This window comes from Seriola lalandi, unplaced genomic scaffold (assembly GCF_002814215.2).
Source record: "Seriola lalandi dorsalis isolate HSWRI2012SDOR001 ecotype SW California unplaced genomic scaffold, Sedor1 jcf7180002054573, whole genome shotgun sequence".
Taxonomy (NCBI): domain Eukaryota; kingdom Metazoa; phylum Chordata; class Actinopteri; order Carangiformes; family Carangidae; genus Seriola; species Seriola lalandi.
The window spans coordinates 741,212-758,690 of NW_019525126.1; the positions used below are offsets into that span (position 1 = coordinate 741,212).

Consider the following 17,479-nt stretch of genomic DNA (forward strand, 5'->3'; position numbering starts at 1 on the left):
GCATGGGGCCACACCGAGAGCAGCCATCCACCAATCCTGTGGCGGTCCATCCCAACTCCATCAGGAGTCCCCCCTCCTGTGAGCGGAGCTGGAGACGGACTACCTGCCTACCAACAGCTTTTCCCATCTATTTTTTTTTTTTTTTTTTTTAAGAGGAGGAGGAGAATTATTTTTGGCTATGTTTTTCCCCTCCTCATCTTTACTGGTTACTGTGGAGCCAAAAAAAATCTCGTAGGAAAGGAGAATGGGGTTTATAAAGAAGTCAAAATGAATGGCTATGAATGGTCCACAGTGAAGAAATTCAAAAGAAAGGGTCTTAAAATACTTTTTATGAGTGTATTTAAGACTTGTATAGTAATCTGACTCAGAGATTCCTTCACTCTACTCTCCCAACTCTTTGGACTTTCACAACTTGACAAGTGCTCAAATTTGGCCACTGCCTAAATTAGGAGTCATGTAAGTTTCTACTGAGTAGTTATAAAGGCAAATTATTTTTTAGTTTTCACATTAATTACTGCAGTTTTATAAGAAGCAAATCAAATATTACAATTTTCCATTTTATTCAATTGGAATAAACCTTTACTGGTGCTGGTGAGTGATGCTCTGTTTCAATATTTTGGGGCTTTGTGGGAAACAAAATAAAAAAATTACAGAAACTCAAACCGAGGTCAGTCAGACCTTTTGGGACTCATACAAGAGAGAATGTATTGTTTTATTATGTATTACCACCTCTACTAACTACTCATGTTCAGTAGCTTGAATGAATCATGCATGTATAATAAAAATTCTCTCACCCTCCTCTTCATGATCCTGCAATAATCACCACATTAAAACCACTGCAGCAGTTTCACCAACCTTAAAAAATGCAAATGTGACCTGCACTCCAGCTGGCATAAAACTTAAAAGAATGTTAGCAATCATCTCACTCCCACTCATCCCTGTGTTAACCACAGCCTTTCCAAGGGAAAAATATTTGGGCAGCAAGGCACGTTTCACGAGAGAATGCATGAAAAGCATGAGTGGCTGTTTCTCCGCTTTAGGTGGGTGTTTGGCACAACATCATGAGCCATGCTGTAGTGTATCACTTAATGCGTTCTCATGTAATGTTCAGAGTTACTGGCTTTAACTGCAGGATGCAGAGACATCCAACAGCAGTGGAGCACAGGGGCACATCAACTCCAAGACCTTACATGAACTGAGATTTGTACTGGGCTGTGATATTTTTCACCCACTTTGTATCAACAGAAAGACGACAGAGATCTGAAAGACAAGGCGCTGGTAGTCTAGAAATTCAGGTATCCCTAGGGAACTGACCCCGTCCCAACCCTGACTTAACATGTGCTTACATGAAACTGTTTCACCTCATGCAGCAGGCGGCTGAGGCAGAGAGCAAGCTGACCGTCAGCCTATCCAGAAAGGTAAGGGGAGGACAGAGGTCCTGCAGACAGGCACAAAAAGTGCAGGAAGTCCACAGAGAGGACAATGTGGGGAGGGTGGGGCTTGGCACCAGCGTCCACCAACCATGCCACTCCACTCCCAGGACACTCTACTGTGCAAAGCTCTGTTCCAACACTGTAATTTGGACTAAAAATATTGGACTTTCTTTCCTCCTTCCTTTTTTCTAAATACTGTGGCTACTTTTTTCAATCCTGTGGCTCACCAGAATGGTCGTTTGCCCCTATCAAAGCATACATGTCCAGGACCTCTCACTGACTAGTGCCCATAGATCTCTTGGTTGCATGTCAACAGTGTGATAATGTGACTAATTAAATCTGAATAAAAATGTCCTACTAGAAATTTTAAAGAAGTCATGTTTTGTCTGCAATGTGTGTTTCAATTTGAAATTGTTGTCAGTTCTTTTCTTGCTGTTACTGTTCAGACACATCCTGTGGTTAATACAGCAATTAATACGGATAATGTTCAGTGTTTGGACAGCTGCAATCCACCTAAGGGGATTTTGGTGCATGAATCATGTTTTAAACTCACACCTACTTTATTTTGCAATTATAATATGATGCAATAGGATCTCCAAGAAAGATTTCATTTGAATTTATATTTTACAAAAGAAATTTTTTATCATTTTTGAATATTCCCTCTAGAATAACATACAAGAAACTAAACTACTGAAAAATCTATATGTTACCAAGGATGTTAGGATGTGTACTGCTTCTGTTTAAATTGTATGTAAACTGTCCCACTACAACATGACACAGCACATTACAAGCACAATGTTTGAAACAAGAAGTAGTTTCAAGACAAGGTTTGGTATTTTGTTTCAAGTTAACTGAAACCGTAAAGCATGAGAAGGGACCCCAGCTTTGTAATCTACACTGTCCAATATATCATTAATATGCTGCAATGTTACCCTCAGGAATGCCATGTTTGTGGGTGTCCTACCCCAAAAAGTCCATTGAAGAGACCCAAACCTTGTCATTACAATTCCAGTGATAATGACAGCTTTGAAAAGCTCAGGGTTATTTCAGTTTTCTCTCCTCACTGTCATAGTAATTACCTTTAAATTTAGTCTTCAAACTCTGTTCATGATGCCAGAGCAGAGAGCGACCCTATATGATTCAGTTTACAGTAGCTACACCCAACACTTTTGCGATATCTACTTTTTCGCTTGATGAATAATCTACATGGTCACTCTCAGGCTCCTGCAGAAAGCTGAACAAGATGATGGGGAGAATTCAGTGGTTTGGAGCTTGAATCATGACCTGAGCTAACTTTACATTGTTTCTGTTGGATGGGTTTCTTCAGAGATGTAAGCCAACTGCATTTACGTTGATCTTAGTGGTTTTCTCATAACTAAAGCAAAAAACAACTGTGGACATGGCAGCAAGTAACACATAGTTCTTTTCAGGACAACATGGACAATGCTGCTGACAGAAGCCACATGTATCTCATGTCATCATGTGGGAGGAGATCAAGTGCAAACAGATCCTGTTTGATAGAGCCCAGCATGAGAAGGCTGTAATTACAAGACAAGTGACAAATACAGCCATTCTGTGTCAGTCCAGAAGTTGGTGAGCATGAACAGACATGTGTATCTTATAATCTGTCACAGTCATTGAGTCGTTGATTAATTAAAACACAGAATTGCCACCAAGTTAAAAAAAAAAAAAAAAAAAGCAATAGCTGTTGGTAAAGCTTTAGTGATGTCCCTCACTTGTAAACCGCTTTGGATAAAAGCATATGCCAAATAAGTAAATGTAATGTAATGTAAAATGCTAATAAGGGAAAGGGTGTTAATTAAAACAGTTGCATTAAGCTGGTGATAATTTTTCAATGAGTAAGACAAACTTGAAAAACAGTCCAACAGTATTCTGAATGTTATTAGTATTCTAAGTTCATTAATCAATTACCCAACGGACAGAAAATTAATTGCCAACACTATTTATTTGGTTCCCGTCTCTCAAATGTAGGGATGTTTGTCCATGTTTAGTATCATTGAAATTGACAGAAGTTTAATCTCTTTCTATAAAAATGGGCAGTGTTGCTATCCCAGAGATGTCCAGTACATTTTGTATAGGATACAAATATGATTATTAGCCCATGTCTGAACGTTGTTGGGACACATGCTAAGAGGTTTAGTTTTAATGTCATGTCTCTGTGTTGTCAAAATGTACGTGTTGTACATGAATTATTTGTGATAAACTCAGGTGTGCCTTTTGACTATGTGATGAGGACATTTGACATGTGAGTAGGAGAAGCACAGGTGTAAATAATAAAACTAATGAAGTCTGAATTCCATTAAGCTTCAGGGTGCTGTATTGTGAATGCTTCATTAATGTTATTAGTAACACCTGTGCTTTAGTACATTTGTGTTAAACTTGCTTATCTAAAACTAAAGCCATAGAATCTAATAATACATACGTCCATAATGTATTTAATTGTAACTCCCCATAGAAAACTGTGAAACTGGCAAATAGTCACATTTGATAGGCTGGTACTACAGACTTCTTGGTATTTTTGCTTAAAGATAGAAATTAAATCAATTGTTGATTCAACTGATCAAATATTCAACCAGTCACTTCAGTTCTAGATTAGCCCTACTGGCTGGTGTCTGGGCAAATAATAGGGGCACAACAACAATTGCTGTTGATGTATCTCTATGTCATTCTAAAGGTTACCTATATAGTTGTTATATAGCTGTAAGTTGTATGTTGTTTTCGTTTTGTTTTGTTTTTTTTTTTTTTACAGATATTAAAATGCATTTCAGACACAAATCTGACAAAATGTCTCAGGATCATTTTCATTTAAGACTGTGTGTATTAAATATACAATAGCCTGCCATATGTCCTATGGCAGAGAAATGTGACCTTTTCCTTGGCTACATCGTCTCTATGGCAACAACACTATACAAACATTGACAGCAAGTTCCAGTAGCTTGCTGTCGTTACCGTTAGCCAACTGTAAAAATTACCGTGTAACTTCGTCTCCTTATGGCAGCATAGGTGTCTTGTCTGTAGTATTTTAGTCGATAAAAGGAACAGCGATGCCGAAGAAGAAAGTTGCCAAAGTAAAGAGGGCGAAAACCGGGTGAGTACGTACATTTGTACACTGTTTTTGCTGCACTGATGTCCAAATGGAAAATAAACTAACATCACACTTTTGGCCCAGGAAAGGAAAAAAAGACGGCAAACAGGAGTCAAAAGCGGACAAAGAGTCAGACATCGAGAGGGCCAAGGCCAACGCTGCCCTGTGGGAGCTGAGGTTACAGGTCACGGACCAGTCGCTCGTGCAGTACCGGGAGTCTTGCCGCAAGTTGGCGCGCGTGAACGAGGAGCTCACCAATCAACTGTACCGCGCGGAGAAGGACACCATCGATGTCACTGGATTTTTGAAGAGACAGGCTACAGCCAAAGAGGAAAAGGTCGGAAAGTTAGTTTGTAAAGGTGTGAATGAGCACAGAGTGACGGGCTCAGTCGTATCTAACATTCTGCCACTTATTTTAACAGATCAATATACTGCAGAAAACCCTCAAAGGCCAAGAGGCACTTGCGCGTGAGGAGCAAAACAAACTGGTGAGTTCATTTAAAACACAGCAACACGAAAAGAAATGCAACTCGAGCTTTCATTTGGCCCACAAAACATGTACAAGATAGCGTGTTCATAGTAGAATACAGCACTACTGTGATTTACTGTGCGTAACCTGTAGCATCTCAAAAATGTGCTGCGCTGTGTTTTAACAGCTGTCCTGTGTGTAATTATGTTGACATTTATTATGTAAGAAAACAACAACCAAACAAAGCGACCATAAAAAAAACAAAAAAAAAAAACATACCCTCACATTCCGAGTTACATGGTCTAACGATATTTTAATCCATGTCAGTGGCCACAGAAAAAAAAAGAAGCATAATTTAAAAGTGCTAGGTCAGGAACCGGCAGTGGCAATGCTGATGTTGATGTGTTCACCATACCTCACATGTCACCCAGATCCTTACTCTGAAAATCCAGTTAAAGTTACATAATATACACCAACAAGGTGCTTATTGTGACTCCATTTTGCCTTCACCTCTGCTGCTTAGTAGTTAAGATCAAGCTATCAAACTGACATGACAAAAATCAAGTTGCTTGACTAGACAGAAAGGTACAAAAAACTTTTGCTTCTTTTGCTAGCAGCTGTTTTCAATCTTCCAGCTCTTACTTCATGCTGGTAAAACAGAGTCCAATAAGTGTCTGATGAAGAAATAAGAGGCATGGTCTGGACCAACTTGAAACATCCCTATTTTAGACATGTATGGAACTGTCACATATGTCCACTAAGGAGAAAAAATACTGTCCTGTGGTTGACTCTAAAGATGTGAATTCAAGACATGTTGTTCACAACCCCTTTCTCATTGTGAGGTGATAAAATGGTTCATCTTGAAAATTGACTTAGGTAATGGAAACTACTCCATCAGAGTCACTCAGAGAACGTAAATGGCTAGCTTTTGTCTAAGGAGCGACATGATGAAACTCTTCGAGTGTTGAGATATCCAGTGATCCAAATCTCTATTCTATAAAGACTTTTATAATGCAGTTACTTCACAGCAAGAGGACAAGACGGGTGCATGCAACACTAATCACTTAACTTTAAACTGGTGGATATATTTTTAAGCTCATGATTTGATAGACCACAGAGAGTGAAAATTGCATATGATGCAAACCAACTTGTGTAAATACTGCACACTGGTGCATTGATGTAGAGGAACGTATACAGAGTTATCTGAAGAATAACGATTAGGCCTAAAGTTGTAATCAGATGGTTGATAACCTCTCATTTAGTCGTCATGTACATGTTTGTGGGTGCATGTTTTGGTAGTTTCTCATGACTTTGGTCACTTTGTCACATTTTTGCTCAGACTAGCTTCTCCACAGTAGCATCTTGAGGTATTTAGGCTGACTGATCTGTGCTTAAAGTTGGTTTGCAAAAGAGCATGGCCAATGTGAACTTTTGGACAAAAATCCTCTTCCTTAAAACTGATACAAGCTGCACTTATGGGAACGTTGCAGTAGCTCTATTATATAGATTAGTGGACACATTTTTACAGTTTTGGTCTACATTTAATATGTGGAATGTTTTTCATTTTGTGCCTCTAATTATAACGTTGGTTTCAACAGGTTGAAGATTACACACTTCAAATCAACGAGATGAAAGAACTGTTCAGAAAGAAATCCAGTGACTTTAACACGATCCAGGATGGTATGAGGAAAATTGAGGAGTTTCAGAAGAGGAAAGCCAGGATGGAACAGGAGCTCAATGATGTGAGGAAAAACATGAGGAGGACACCTATTAAACAGTGGTCATCCTTTTTGTCAGGGTGTTAAAATGCTACCAGTTACCATGACTTTTTATGTTGTAGATGAGAGAAAGCATGGATATTGCTGAAAAGGAACACAGGGAAAACTTAAACAAAATGGAAGGCAAATTCTTCAAAGAAAAGGTATCGTCAAAAACTAACAAGTTACCTAAAATGATCCCACTCGCATCCATATGGTTATGATAGGATGATGACATATGATGTGGTGAAATTATTGTGAAATAGATCTGTTCGGTTGGAACAGTGAATGAGTTTCATAAATTTCCCTGCAGGCTCGCCTGGAGAAAGAAGCCGCGCGAAAGATAGCCCTGGTGGTGGACAGGGCCCACAATGAAGCCATTGTGTGAGTGTGTTTCCACTGTGCCTTCACAATCTAATTTTATTCTTTAAACTGCACTTTGATGTGCTCAGAGTGCAAAGAAAAAATAATTTACTCACATAAGTGTTTATGTGTATAAATATATATATAACTAGAACTAATGTTATTTTCTTGACCACACCAGTTCGTCATGTTCATTATAGTGTACATCACCTAAGCCAATGATCACATCCTTAGCCGTCCCAGAATGTCCTGAAGGGAGGAGAGGGTAAAGCGTGTGTGGAAGGCCATAGTTTATTACTTTTGAGGCCATGGGATGTATATTTCGCCATTGCTATGTTTAGTTATTTTTTTACAGCTCATAAAACATCAACATTGATACTGGTGTGGTCCTGTCGCTTTGGTCATAGTGTCAGTAATTGATTTTCTTTTGAACATGCTTAGGTTGTCTTTGGAACCCAAGTACAGTGGCTCAGTTAATTCAGTTTTCTGTGTAAGAACCAAGAAACTGAGAGCGAAATTGTGCGATATGTTCAACATGGTCATAACTCAATCCCCTCACATTTAAAGCCATTACTACACTGACTAATAAACAGTCTTAAAATATTACATAAAGCATTTGTTTTACTCTACTTGGGACACTCTGTGCAGATTAAAATAAATCCAACCTGTGTACAAATGCTGTCAGGCACAAAATTAAGATTTATAGTGGTGTGTTCATAATTAGAGACAAATTTCTCAGTGGCTCATTTGTTTGTACTGTAAACTATTTAGGCAGTTGGACGATGCCTCGCGCTCTGTGTTTAAGGAGAACGTCCGTCTCAATGAAGCACTGAAATATCACGTAAAGGAGGCAGAGGACCTGCAGAAATTGTCAAACTCACTGGCAAAGCAAAATGCCTCGCTGGCACTGGACAAGGTATGTTTGAACCATAGGACAGCAAACAGCAACATTACTATTAGGCACCACCAGTCCTTGGACAGAGAGCATTCATCTCCATAAAGTCATTTTCAATCATTTCAGTTATGAAACACTTGTCAGATATGTCCAGAATATATTTCAGGTGGTTTTTCCCTTGTGTTGTTTACTTGTGCTGACCTTGTGTATTTTCCTTGTGGTCCTACTCCTACCCCCCCACCTCCTGACTACTACCCAGCCTCTCAGTGGTCAGTGGTTGTGGTGAGTTTCCACTGGTGTATGGGGTTCAAATTCAGTGGCTTCTCCTTCGCAGGTTTCTGGCACTGATTCTTTAAGATAAATAAATATTGGGCACATTAATCTTACCAGTGATGATGACAGTCAATCAAGGGAGTAAACCCTCCTTGTTGATGCTTTGGCCGCTCACTCAGCAGCACAGGCTAGCAGACAAATCATTATCTGTTTTACTCCTATATTGGCATGAAAATGAAAGGATTTTCCTAAGTTAGCTGTGTGGGTGTCATCTATTTTACTACTGTGCTCTTCTCTCTACTCACCCAGAACACCTTTGAGTCGATGGTAAAGAAGAATGCAGCTCAGATGGAGGCCCAAAAAAGACAGCTATCAAAACTTAGAGCCAAGGTAGTTTCCCTGGAGCAGGCCCTGGAGCAAAAGACTGCAGAACCTGAGCGAGAGGAAAAGAAAGAGAAGGAGAAGATCTTGGTCAGAACACAGGCCAGCCAGGTAGAGTTAGAGAAGCTTCAGAAGGTGCTCACCATGCGAGAAAGAGAATTAGGGCACATCAAGCGGCTAGCGAGCACCGTTGTGGAGCAGCGCACAGAGCTGGAGCAGTTCTTCCACGAGTCACTGGCTCAGGTGAAGCAGGAGGTCATGGCTAGCAGGCTGCAATACAAAAAGGAGGCTCTGCAGGCTTATCGCTGGAGGTTGAAAGAAGCCACAGCAGGAAAGCTGAAGTTCCCACCCATCCGCACCTTCCATGAAAGCCCCCACAGTACCAACTCTGTCTATTCAGACATGGAGGCAGCTGCAACGTGGTAGGTCCACTTCCCATCATTTCCATGACTTGTACAATTGTATGTTTTTGTGATACTTTTAATTCCACATTGATTAGTGCCAAGTCACCTGCAGCTCATTCAGAGGTCATCAAACTTCAACACTCTTCGAGGTTCTTCTTCATACAGACTAAATTAATTTGTACAAAAGCAGAGTTTGATATTACTTTTGATTTCATCGTCCTGCTTTTTAGGACACATCAACCAGGCAGCAAAGTTGAAATCTCAGATCTTACTTGGGAGCAGAGGGAACAAGTGCTCAGGCTTCTGTTTGCTAAAATGAATGGACAGAAGGAAAGGTAATTAAACTTCTCAGTAATTGTTTACGTTTGACTTAGAAAGACTTGGTCTGGTTGCTTGTTCATCACTCATCGACTTCATCCTAGTTAATACATTAAAATCCATTTATAATCCCCTAAAATGAACTTAAACTTTTGTTTAGTGACACCGAGCAGTAGTTCAGGCTGAACCTCTGGAGACTCCTCCCTCTTTTTAATGTTTTAAACAGCCATTTTCTCAGCAGAAGAGGATACCATAAAACATCAGTTAGGCTTCAACCAATTTTCTTTTCCATTCTGCTGCTTAAAAAGAATGAAGAAAGAGTCTGGGCACAATAGTAAAAATAGGCCCAGCCGCAGAGTCGTGTGCTTGGAAACAAACATCTGGTCACGTCGATTTGCTTTTCAGCCTATTGGCCCCTCTTCATGTGCACCAGCAGTTTATTTTGTTCTTTGAACACTTGTGGTCAAAGAGCAGCTGGTAACATGATTTTCAGAAAGGAGTATGCAGGGGATCTGGATGTATGGCGGTATAGCAGGCAAGAGGAGATGTATATTCATGTTAGCAGTGGTCTGGCACCTAGTCCAGCGGCGTAACACAGAACATTTGGCGACTCAAGAGTCAGTTACCAGCAGTCAAGTCCATGTGCATTGTGTTGACCCAGAGTAACCCCTTTCCAAGACAGACTGTAGGCCTGAGTTAACAGACACCCGTCTGCTAAAACATGGCTTTTCACTATGAGGTTTTGTATTTAACTGCAACTCTGCCTGTGTCCTGATAGGAAAGTCAGCCACCATCTGGCCTTGTCTGCCTCCTCTGAGAAGAAGAGCTTTATTGACAGCGATGCTGCCGGGTAAGACACTAAAGGAATGTACTAGAATAAAAGTTGTTCCTCATCCTTGCAATTACAAAGCCTGTGCAGATTTACTGGACCCACATTCCATGTTTAGCTGAGAAAGCATTGGCTCTGAGAACATGAGTGCTCACGTGTGATTTATCAAGACGGCCGCATTTTAGCGTTGCATAATGATGACTTTCTTCCAGAATTAGAGAGGAGCTCTGCCCGGCGACCTTCATCACCCAGGCGCCTGAGTCCGTTCTGCCCTCGAACCCAAACAGCCTGCCGGATATACACACCACATGACCTCTGTGTGGCCTCTACATCACTCATCACACTCTGGATTGTTTGCCTCTGCTCTGTGCACTTCCCACAGAGTGTCAATCATGTGTATAGCAGAATACAAGATGTTTGTTTGTGCTCATTATAAATATCTTACCATGCATGTATCTATGGCTTGTGAGTTCTCTCTTTCATATATGAAGCTTATTTCAATTCTGTCAAAATGAATTTAAAGGATCATTTCACTCAATTCAAAACTTCTCTCTGACAACAAAGTGCTGACACCAAAATTTACCCCAGATAAACAAGATCTCTAAACAATCATTGGATAGTGGGTCAGTGGAATAAAATGCAGTGAGAACCTTGACAACATTGTATTTGAGGAAGTGACTTGGATCCGTACAAACATTGCCTAATCTGTACAGATCTTTTGCATTGTTGAAATCTTGGCCACAGTGGTTTACATATAAGAATATCTATATATACACACACACATCTAATATAAAATCTTCCAAAAGGGGAGTATTTAGTATTCATGAACTATTCACAGTGAACATAGTTAGTCGGTTTTGTGCATTGAAAAGGGTTATTAAGGTGTTCTGGTTTATCAGACTGAACAGTAGCATTTGTATGGAGTATTTAGCGTCCCATAGTAGGCATGGTAACAGCAGGACTTTTCAAGGTGGCATCTTCAGCTTTCCATTGTGAGGTTACAGTTTTGATCTGTGTGTAGAACTGGATGCCCTAGAGAGTGAAAAATAAAAATGTTTACATAAAAACTGAGACTGTTGGGTTTGTGCTGTTTGTGAGATACTTACTTGTTTTCCATAGAAGTTCATGTCCCCTCTGAAGGAGCCTCTTGAACCAGTAAAGGAGAACATTGGCAGTGGAACAGGGATGGGAACATTGACTCCAATCTGCAGAAAACAAGTATTGTCCCTTTCATTTCCATAAGTGTAAGTTTTGTAAAGTAATTCCTCGGAATCCCAAATTGCTAGCATGAGTAAGATGTGGCTGATGAGAGATGTGGTACATCTATGCTGTTTAAAAAACAAGCTTACATGATCGCAATAAACAGTTAAACCTGCGGCTTATATTTGCAGTTTTGAAAGCATAGCGTGCTCTTATGAAAGGGAGGAAAAACTAAATAAAACATTTTGTTATGAAGGCAGTAGAGGCATGGCATGGTTGGTTTGGAGTGTTTGTAACAGCAAGAATAAGTTTGGACACACTAAGGCCTTTTGGTGAAGGTGCGGGGGGGAAAAAAAGGAAAAGTAGATGTTTGTTGCATCGAGGTTTGGAGAGGAGTATAGCACATGGCCTGCACAGCATTCCCCGACATGTGAACAGCAAACACAGGGCATAACTAGGCTCCACAGGCAAACAAACAGGGAAAAAAGCTGGCCATATTTATGCTTTAACGTTGAACAGGATCCTAGGAATCCCTTTCGAGATGAATTTAAGATTTTCCCTCCTCGAATACTACCTGTAAAAATGTTTCTATGTCCCCCTGTTTTCATTTAAGACACATATTTGCTGTAGCTATTTGTAGTCTTGACTGGTGGGGAAGCGGAGGGAAGGGGGTTGCCGAATGTGTGTATTTTAGGTCAGGGGCAAACAAGGCTATACTTGACATGGAAAATAATTGTTTTTGTGTTTTTTTTAGAGTGTTAAAGTTTTCAAACAGAAATGTGATGTGCTCCCTGCCACAGATGCTGTATAGAAATGACAGAGGGATGTGAATATCTCCTTTCTCCCAAAACAGAGGAACACATTTCGAAGCTGCAGCCACTCACCTGGCCCACGTCCACCTCGTGAGTGAATTTGCGTGCAGTGGCGCCATTTGTGGTGAAGATAGCTGTACCGTTGCCATAGGGGTTCCTGTTAACCAAGCTGATGGCATCATCCAGAGTGTCTGCCTCGAGAACAACCAACACAGGCCCGAAGATCTCTTCAGTGTAGCACTTCATCTCAGACTGTAAGAGCACAAAGGTGACCACTTATTGGCAGTTTAGTTTCTTTTTAAATGGTACTCCGATGAATACATTTATTGCGTGCACATAAAGATATTAAACCCACATACTGTGACACCGGCAATGATGGTGGGAGCCACAAAGTTGCCGTTCTCGTAACCCTTAACTTTAACATTTCGGCCATCAAGGAGCAGCTTGGCTCCCTCGTCCACGCCGCTCTGGATCAGACTGCAGACTCTCTCCTTGGCCTGGGGAGAGATCAGAGGCCCCACATCTGCACCAGGCTGGTCTCCTAGCAGGGCCCCAGAAACAACAAGCTATAAGGTTACATGCTGTGGCAGTCGCATGATGTGAGCACATCAAGGGCACAGACATTCAAATGCTTCTTTTGCCACAAACGCAAAAGCCAGGATGAGGGGCACCCTGAGGCACTCCCTCAAAAATGGCTACTTATGGGTTTCCTGTGTACTGCACAAATTAGCGAACAGGGAGTATCATTCTCCATTCTACTTCACATCAATTTCCTTTCTCAAAGGATTTGATGCTCTGAACCGCTATTTAGGTCTAGGCCACAGATCTGGCCACAAATTTGCAGCATGGCTGACTCAACAAGCCCTCTCTCCCAGCTAACTCCAATGTGGAGTTACAACAGGGCATAAGGCGAGAGGTGTGGTTATGGCGGCGTGGGTGGCCCCAAGATGACTAAACCAAAGGCCCTCGGAAGACTAGGGGCTCAGGAGAGACAGAGGTGAAGGGTGGGGTGATGGGGTGCGGTACCTGCATTCACGCGCAGAGCCTTGGAACGCTCCACCAGCTCCGGCAGCCAGCTCCGTGCCTCGCCTACTAGGATGGCTGTGGACAGAGCCATACAGCGCTGTCCAGCTGCCCCAAACGCTGCACCCACGAGCTGGTTCAGAGTATTCTCCTTGTTGGCATCGGGCATCACCACACCATGGTTCTTGGCTCCCTACAGTACATGAGAAGTGGTTAGCCTTCTGCAGTTTGATCTCCACATTACAGCAAGTGGTTAGTCACAAGTAAGAACATAATATCAGGGAATTATAAACAAACAATCTACAAATTTCACATAGTAAACTCCCACATTTTAGTCCATGTCACTGAAAGGACTGATGGACTGATGAAAATGAATAAATGGAACATTTATAATTCACAGTTTGGGTCTCCAGTGATGCACAGCTATAGTGTCTGTTTTGCACCTTCCCACTTCATCAATGATAACAACAATCTGTTGGCCAATGCTGCCACCTGCTGGACATTTCCAGCAAGTCTCAGGCAATAACTGGTGTTACTTTATCATTTGATACTCACCATGTTTGACTGGACTCTCTTGCCATTTTTAGAACCCATCTCATAAATATACTCCCCAGCTTGATTTGAGCCAACAAAGCTGATTGCCCTGATGGCTGGATGGTCACAGATGAAATTCACAGCTGCGGCAGAAAAACAGTTTGAGAAATCTCAATGTCAATTACTGTGTTGTACTGCATTACACAGAAAATGATGCAATTAACCCAAGAAATGAAAAACTGATCAACTGTCATCATTATAGATTCTTGTTAGTTCTGAATTTCAAATGAACAAAAAAATTACTAAGGTTCATCGATGCCGAAATGAACTTCCTCTTTCGCTTCATGATTGAGACAACTATTTTTAAGATGAATCCCTGGACTCTTGCAAAATGTGAAGGGCATCCTTCCTCTTTTTTGACAAATCTATCATTTACCCAGGAAAAAGGTTTGATTTAATTTTTGTATATATGAAGCTACAAAGCTGCAACTAACAAATATTTTCATTTTCCTTTAATCTGTAGTATATTTTCTAGATTACCCAGTTAATTGTTTAGCCAACTAAATGTTAGAAAATAGTGAAAAATAACCATCACAATTTTCCAGAGCAACAAGAGACAGATTCAAATGTCTTGTTTTATCTGACTAACTGTGAAAAAGCTGAAGATACTTGATTTACTGTCATAAAAGACAAAGAAAAGCACCTAATCCTCACACTGGAGAAGCTGGATCCAGTGAATGTGGGGTATTTTTGCTTGGAAAATGACTACAGCAATTAATCATTTAGCAAATACACCAACTAACTAATTGGTTCATTGACCGATCATTTCAGCTCCACCTGAATTTAATTAATTAATTAATTAATTAATTAATTAAAGAGGACTAGATAAAAAATACAAAAAGTAATTCGCTTAAGCCACTGTGGCACATGACCAAGATGCTTAATGACCATTAATTTCAGACACTAAGATTCTGTATGTCATGTTATCAAGTGCACATGTCCAAATCTCAGATGTCTTTGTATTATTTAGGGCAGATCAAGAAGGCTAAATTTACAGTTTCATCCCATACACTGTCTTCTATCTACACTTCTGACAGTCTCAGGCTAAAGGAAACAGAGACCAGCTCTTACCATCGTGTTGGCCGTGGATGACGTTGAGAGTCCCGTCTGGAGCACCAGCATCCTGGAGCATCTTGGCCAGCAGCATGGCGCAGGTTGGCACTCGCTCTGAAGGCTTCAGAAGGTAGGTGTTGCCACATACCATGCCCATGGGGAACATCCACAGAGGGATCATAGCAGGGAAGTTGAAGGGGGCAATGCCGGCACACACCCCAAGGGGCAGGCGGTATGTGTAAGTGTCCATGTCCTTGGTGATGGAGGGGAGGGTTTCACCAAGCATCAGAGATGTGATGCTGCAGGTGTGCTCCACAACCTCTGCAGAGGAAACATACAGAGTGTGCAACACACAGTTAATTTGTTTCATGTTATTTTCTGCAGATATGTCAAACTGTAGTAATCCACCATTTCAAGAAAAAAAAAAAAAAAAAAAAAAAAAAAAAAACTGCTCAAATAAGATTCACTTTTCCTGTTTAAAGATTTTTCATTCAAAAGGAACAACATATTTTCAGAATAAAAGCTTGACCAAATGACAAAATAAGATTTTCCACAATGCAGTAATTGTACTGGACTGCTTATCAGGGGTGATCATTCAGAGGGCTCATAGATAGATACATTACTTATCCCCTAGGGGAAATTCATGACGTAAACCGACCTTTGTTCCAGTTTATTGAGATACATAACTAGCATAACTCATTAACCATTCTTCCAACCACAAAGTAAAAGTGTACATTACATGCAAATGTTTACTTATTTGTTGCCCTTTGAAAAAGGGTTCTTTGTGCACGTGTGTGAGCAACTTAAAACTTACGCAATCCTCTGAACACATCCCCCTCTGCATCTGCAAGGGTCTTTCCCTGTTCCACCGTGATGGACTTTGCAAGTTCTTTCTGAAACACAAAACAAGCGCCATCCCTTGTATTTAACTTCAGGATTAATATGAACTGAAACAACAGGCTGTGAAGTAATGTGGGACAGGTGTAAAACATAACTTAATAAAAATCTAACTGGACAGTGCTGGTTTTCAGTTGCACCTTACACTTTCTGACCCTTTGACTTACAATGTTGTCCTTGATAAGCTGCTGATAGCGGAGAAAGACCTGCTGCCGAGCCAAGATGGAGGTCTCAGACCATGAGTGAAAGGCTCTGGAGCAGGAGTCCGCGGCAGCCAACATCTCCTCCTTTGTGGCTTTGGGCACACGGGCGATCACCTCATTGGTAGCCTGCAGAGGAGAGGGAAAAAATTAATTAGCTTCACTAATCAGGGGAGTGTTTGAGTCCAGAAAATGTTAAGTAACAGGTGCATCCTGGCAGATGTTTAACTGAGATATGTGGGCTTTCATAAATATGCAGGTCAGAGTTTATCAGAGACAAATTTCCACATTGGAAACATTTGATTGTTACGTCATGATGAAACACCTGTTGTCCAAGTGTTGCTGAGGTTTAAAAAAAAAGCTTCTCATTGACCGGCAGATACTTTGTTATTTGATTTAGTTGACGTATTACAGTAAGCTGTTTTTTCATTCTGGGGAACAGAGTAAGTCATTCAACCACAGGAACCAGTTGGGAGGAACAGGCATTGTCATTCAACATTATCTAACAGGTCAAGCTTTGTAGACTTCGCTGCCATCAGCCATGTCAGTGTAGTATTATGGAGGATATACTTCAACCCAACTATGTACAGTATATAGGATGTCCCTATAAAAGAATAAGTGGTGCTCATTGATCCAGGCCAAGTGAAATACTTACAGGATTGTGAATATCCAGCCACTCTGAAGTCTTGGATTCAACAAACTTCCCATCGATGAACAGCTTGGTGGTGGGCTGTATGAGACACATTATGTCATATCTGGATCCAACTATCCACGTATGACATTTGATGTGAAACTTTAACAACAGACAGACAAGTGTGTACTGTTTCAACTCACCACTGAGGAGGAGTAGCACATACGGCTAATTTTAAGTGGGACCTGAGAAAAAAAACACAGCAGAGTCAGAAATCATCAAATGCAATAAATATTATCCATTATCGATAAGCTATAATTGTAAGTTTTGTTTACTTATTTTGTAAAAAATTAAATGCACACAACCAGTTTGTTCCAGTTGCAGCCGAAGGCCTACAAGATTAATGAGCAACTACAGTTTGGAGTTATGAAGGGGCTTGAAGGGGACAAAGTCAAGCTGACTGGAGTGGACTGGTAGAATGAATGCATATAGAATATGCATCAAATATCTACTGAAGAGAGCAAACAACTGAAGTTAACCCCATCTGTGTGAAATAAATCAATCCAGAACTAAATCCTGCAGCACATGACCCCTGGCACTTTGTAAACAATGTGAGCTGTCAAACCTGTCTACGTCATTTGCAACGTTACTGAGATTTTTAAGGCTTGAAAACCCTCAAATCTTACCTTTGTCCGTAGCACTGATCTTAATGCTGTTGACGCCATGATGAAAATGTTTTATTTTGCTAGGCCGACCTGATTTCACCAACTCCGCAAATATGACGGTGGCCAGCAGAAGACAGCATTCAGCTTTCTACCTCGCGCAGATGCATCACCTGTGG

General features: G+C 40.8%; 2 protein-coding genes across 2 annotated transcripts; one reads left to right on the forward strand and one right to left on the reverse strand.

Annotated features, from left to right (window-relative positions):
* Positions 1–34: 34 nt before the first annotated feature.
* On the forward strand, positions 35–11,299 carry LOC111663164 (basal body-orientation factor 1). Its single transcript, XM_023417250.2, has 11 exons — positions 35–4,542; positions 4,624–4,876; positions 4,962–5,027; positions 6,607–6,750; positions 6,849–6,929; positions 7,079–7,149; positions 7,900–8,044; positions 8,606–9,099; positions 9,312–9,416; positions 10,178–10,249; positions 10,441–11,299. Exons 1-11 carry the CDS (start codon positions 4,499–4,501, stop codon positions 10,538–10,540), a joined length of 1,575 nt encoding a protein of 524 aa, XP_023273018.1. The 5' UTR covers positions 35–4,498; the 3' UTR covers positions 10,541–11,299.
* On the reverse strand, positions 10,876–17,479 carry aldh6a1 (aldehyde dehydrogenase 6 family, member A1). Its single transcript, XM_023417249.2, has 12 exons — positions 17,325–17,479; positions 16,842–16,883; positions 16,663–16,737; positions 15,975–16,136; positions 15,725–15,803; positions 14,929–15,231; positions 13,819–13,940; positions 13,267–13,456; positions 12,600–12,781; positions 12,313–12,492; positions 11,335–11,433; positions 10,876–11,260 (listed from the first exon to the last, which is right to left on the reverse strand). The coding sequence occupies exons 1-12, from the start codon at positions 17,361–17,363 to the stop codon at positions 11,156–11,158; spliced, it is 1,578 nt and encodes a 525-aa protein (XP_023273017.1). The 5' UTR covers positions 17,364–17,479; the 3' UTR covers positions 10,876–11,155.

Coding starts and splice junctions, on each gene's coding strand:
- LOC111663164 (XM_023417250.2), top strand. CDS start 4,499: ATGCCGAAGAAGAAAGTTGCCAAAGTAAAGAGGGCGAAAACCGG. Junction 4,877..4,961: donor CTACAGCCAAAGAGGAAAAG/GTCGGAAAGTTA, acceptor TTATTTTAACAG/ATCAATATACTGCAGAAAAC. Junction 5,028..6,606: donor GTGAGGAGCAAAACAAACTG/GTGAGTTCATTT, acceptor TGGTTTCAACAG/GTTGAAGATTACACACTTCA.
- aldh6a1 (XM_023417249.2), bottom strand. CDS start 17,363: ATGGCGTCAACAGCATTAAGATCAGTGCTACGGACAAAG. Junction 16,738..16,841: donor TGTGCTACTCCTCCTCAGTG/GTGAGTTGAAAC, acceptor TGTCTCATACAG/CCCACCACCAAGCTGTTCAT. Junction 13,941..14,928: donor CATCCACGGCCAACACGATG/GTAAGAGCTGGT, acceptor TTTCTGCCGCAG/CTGTGAATTTCATCTGTGAC.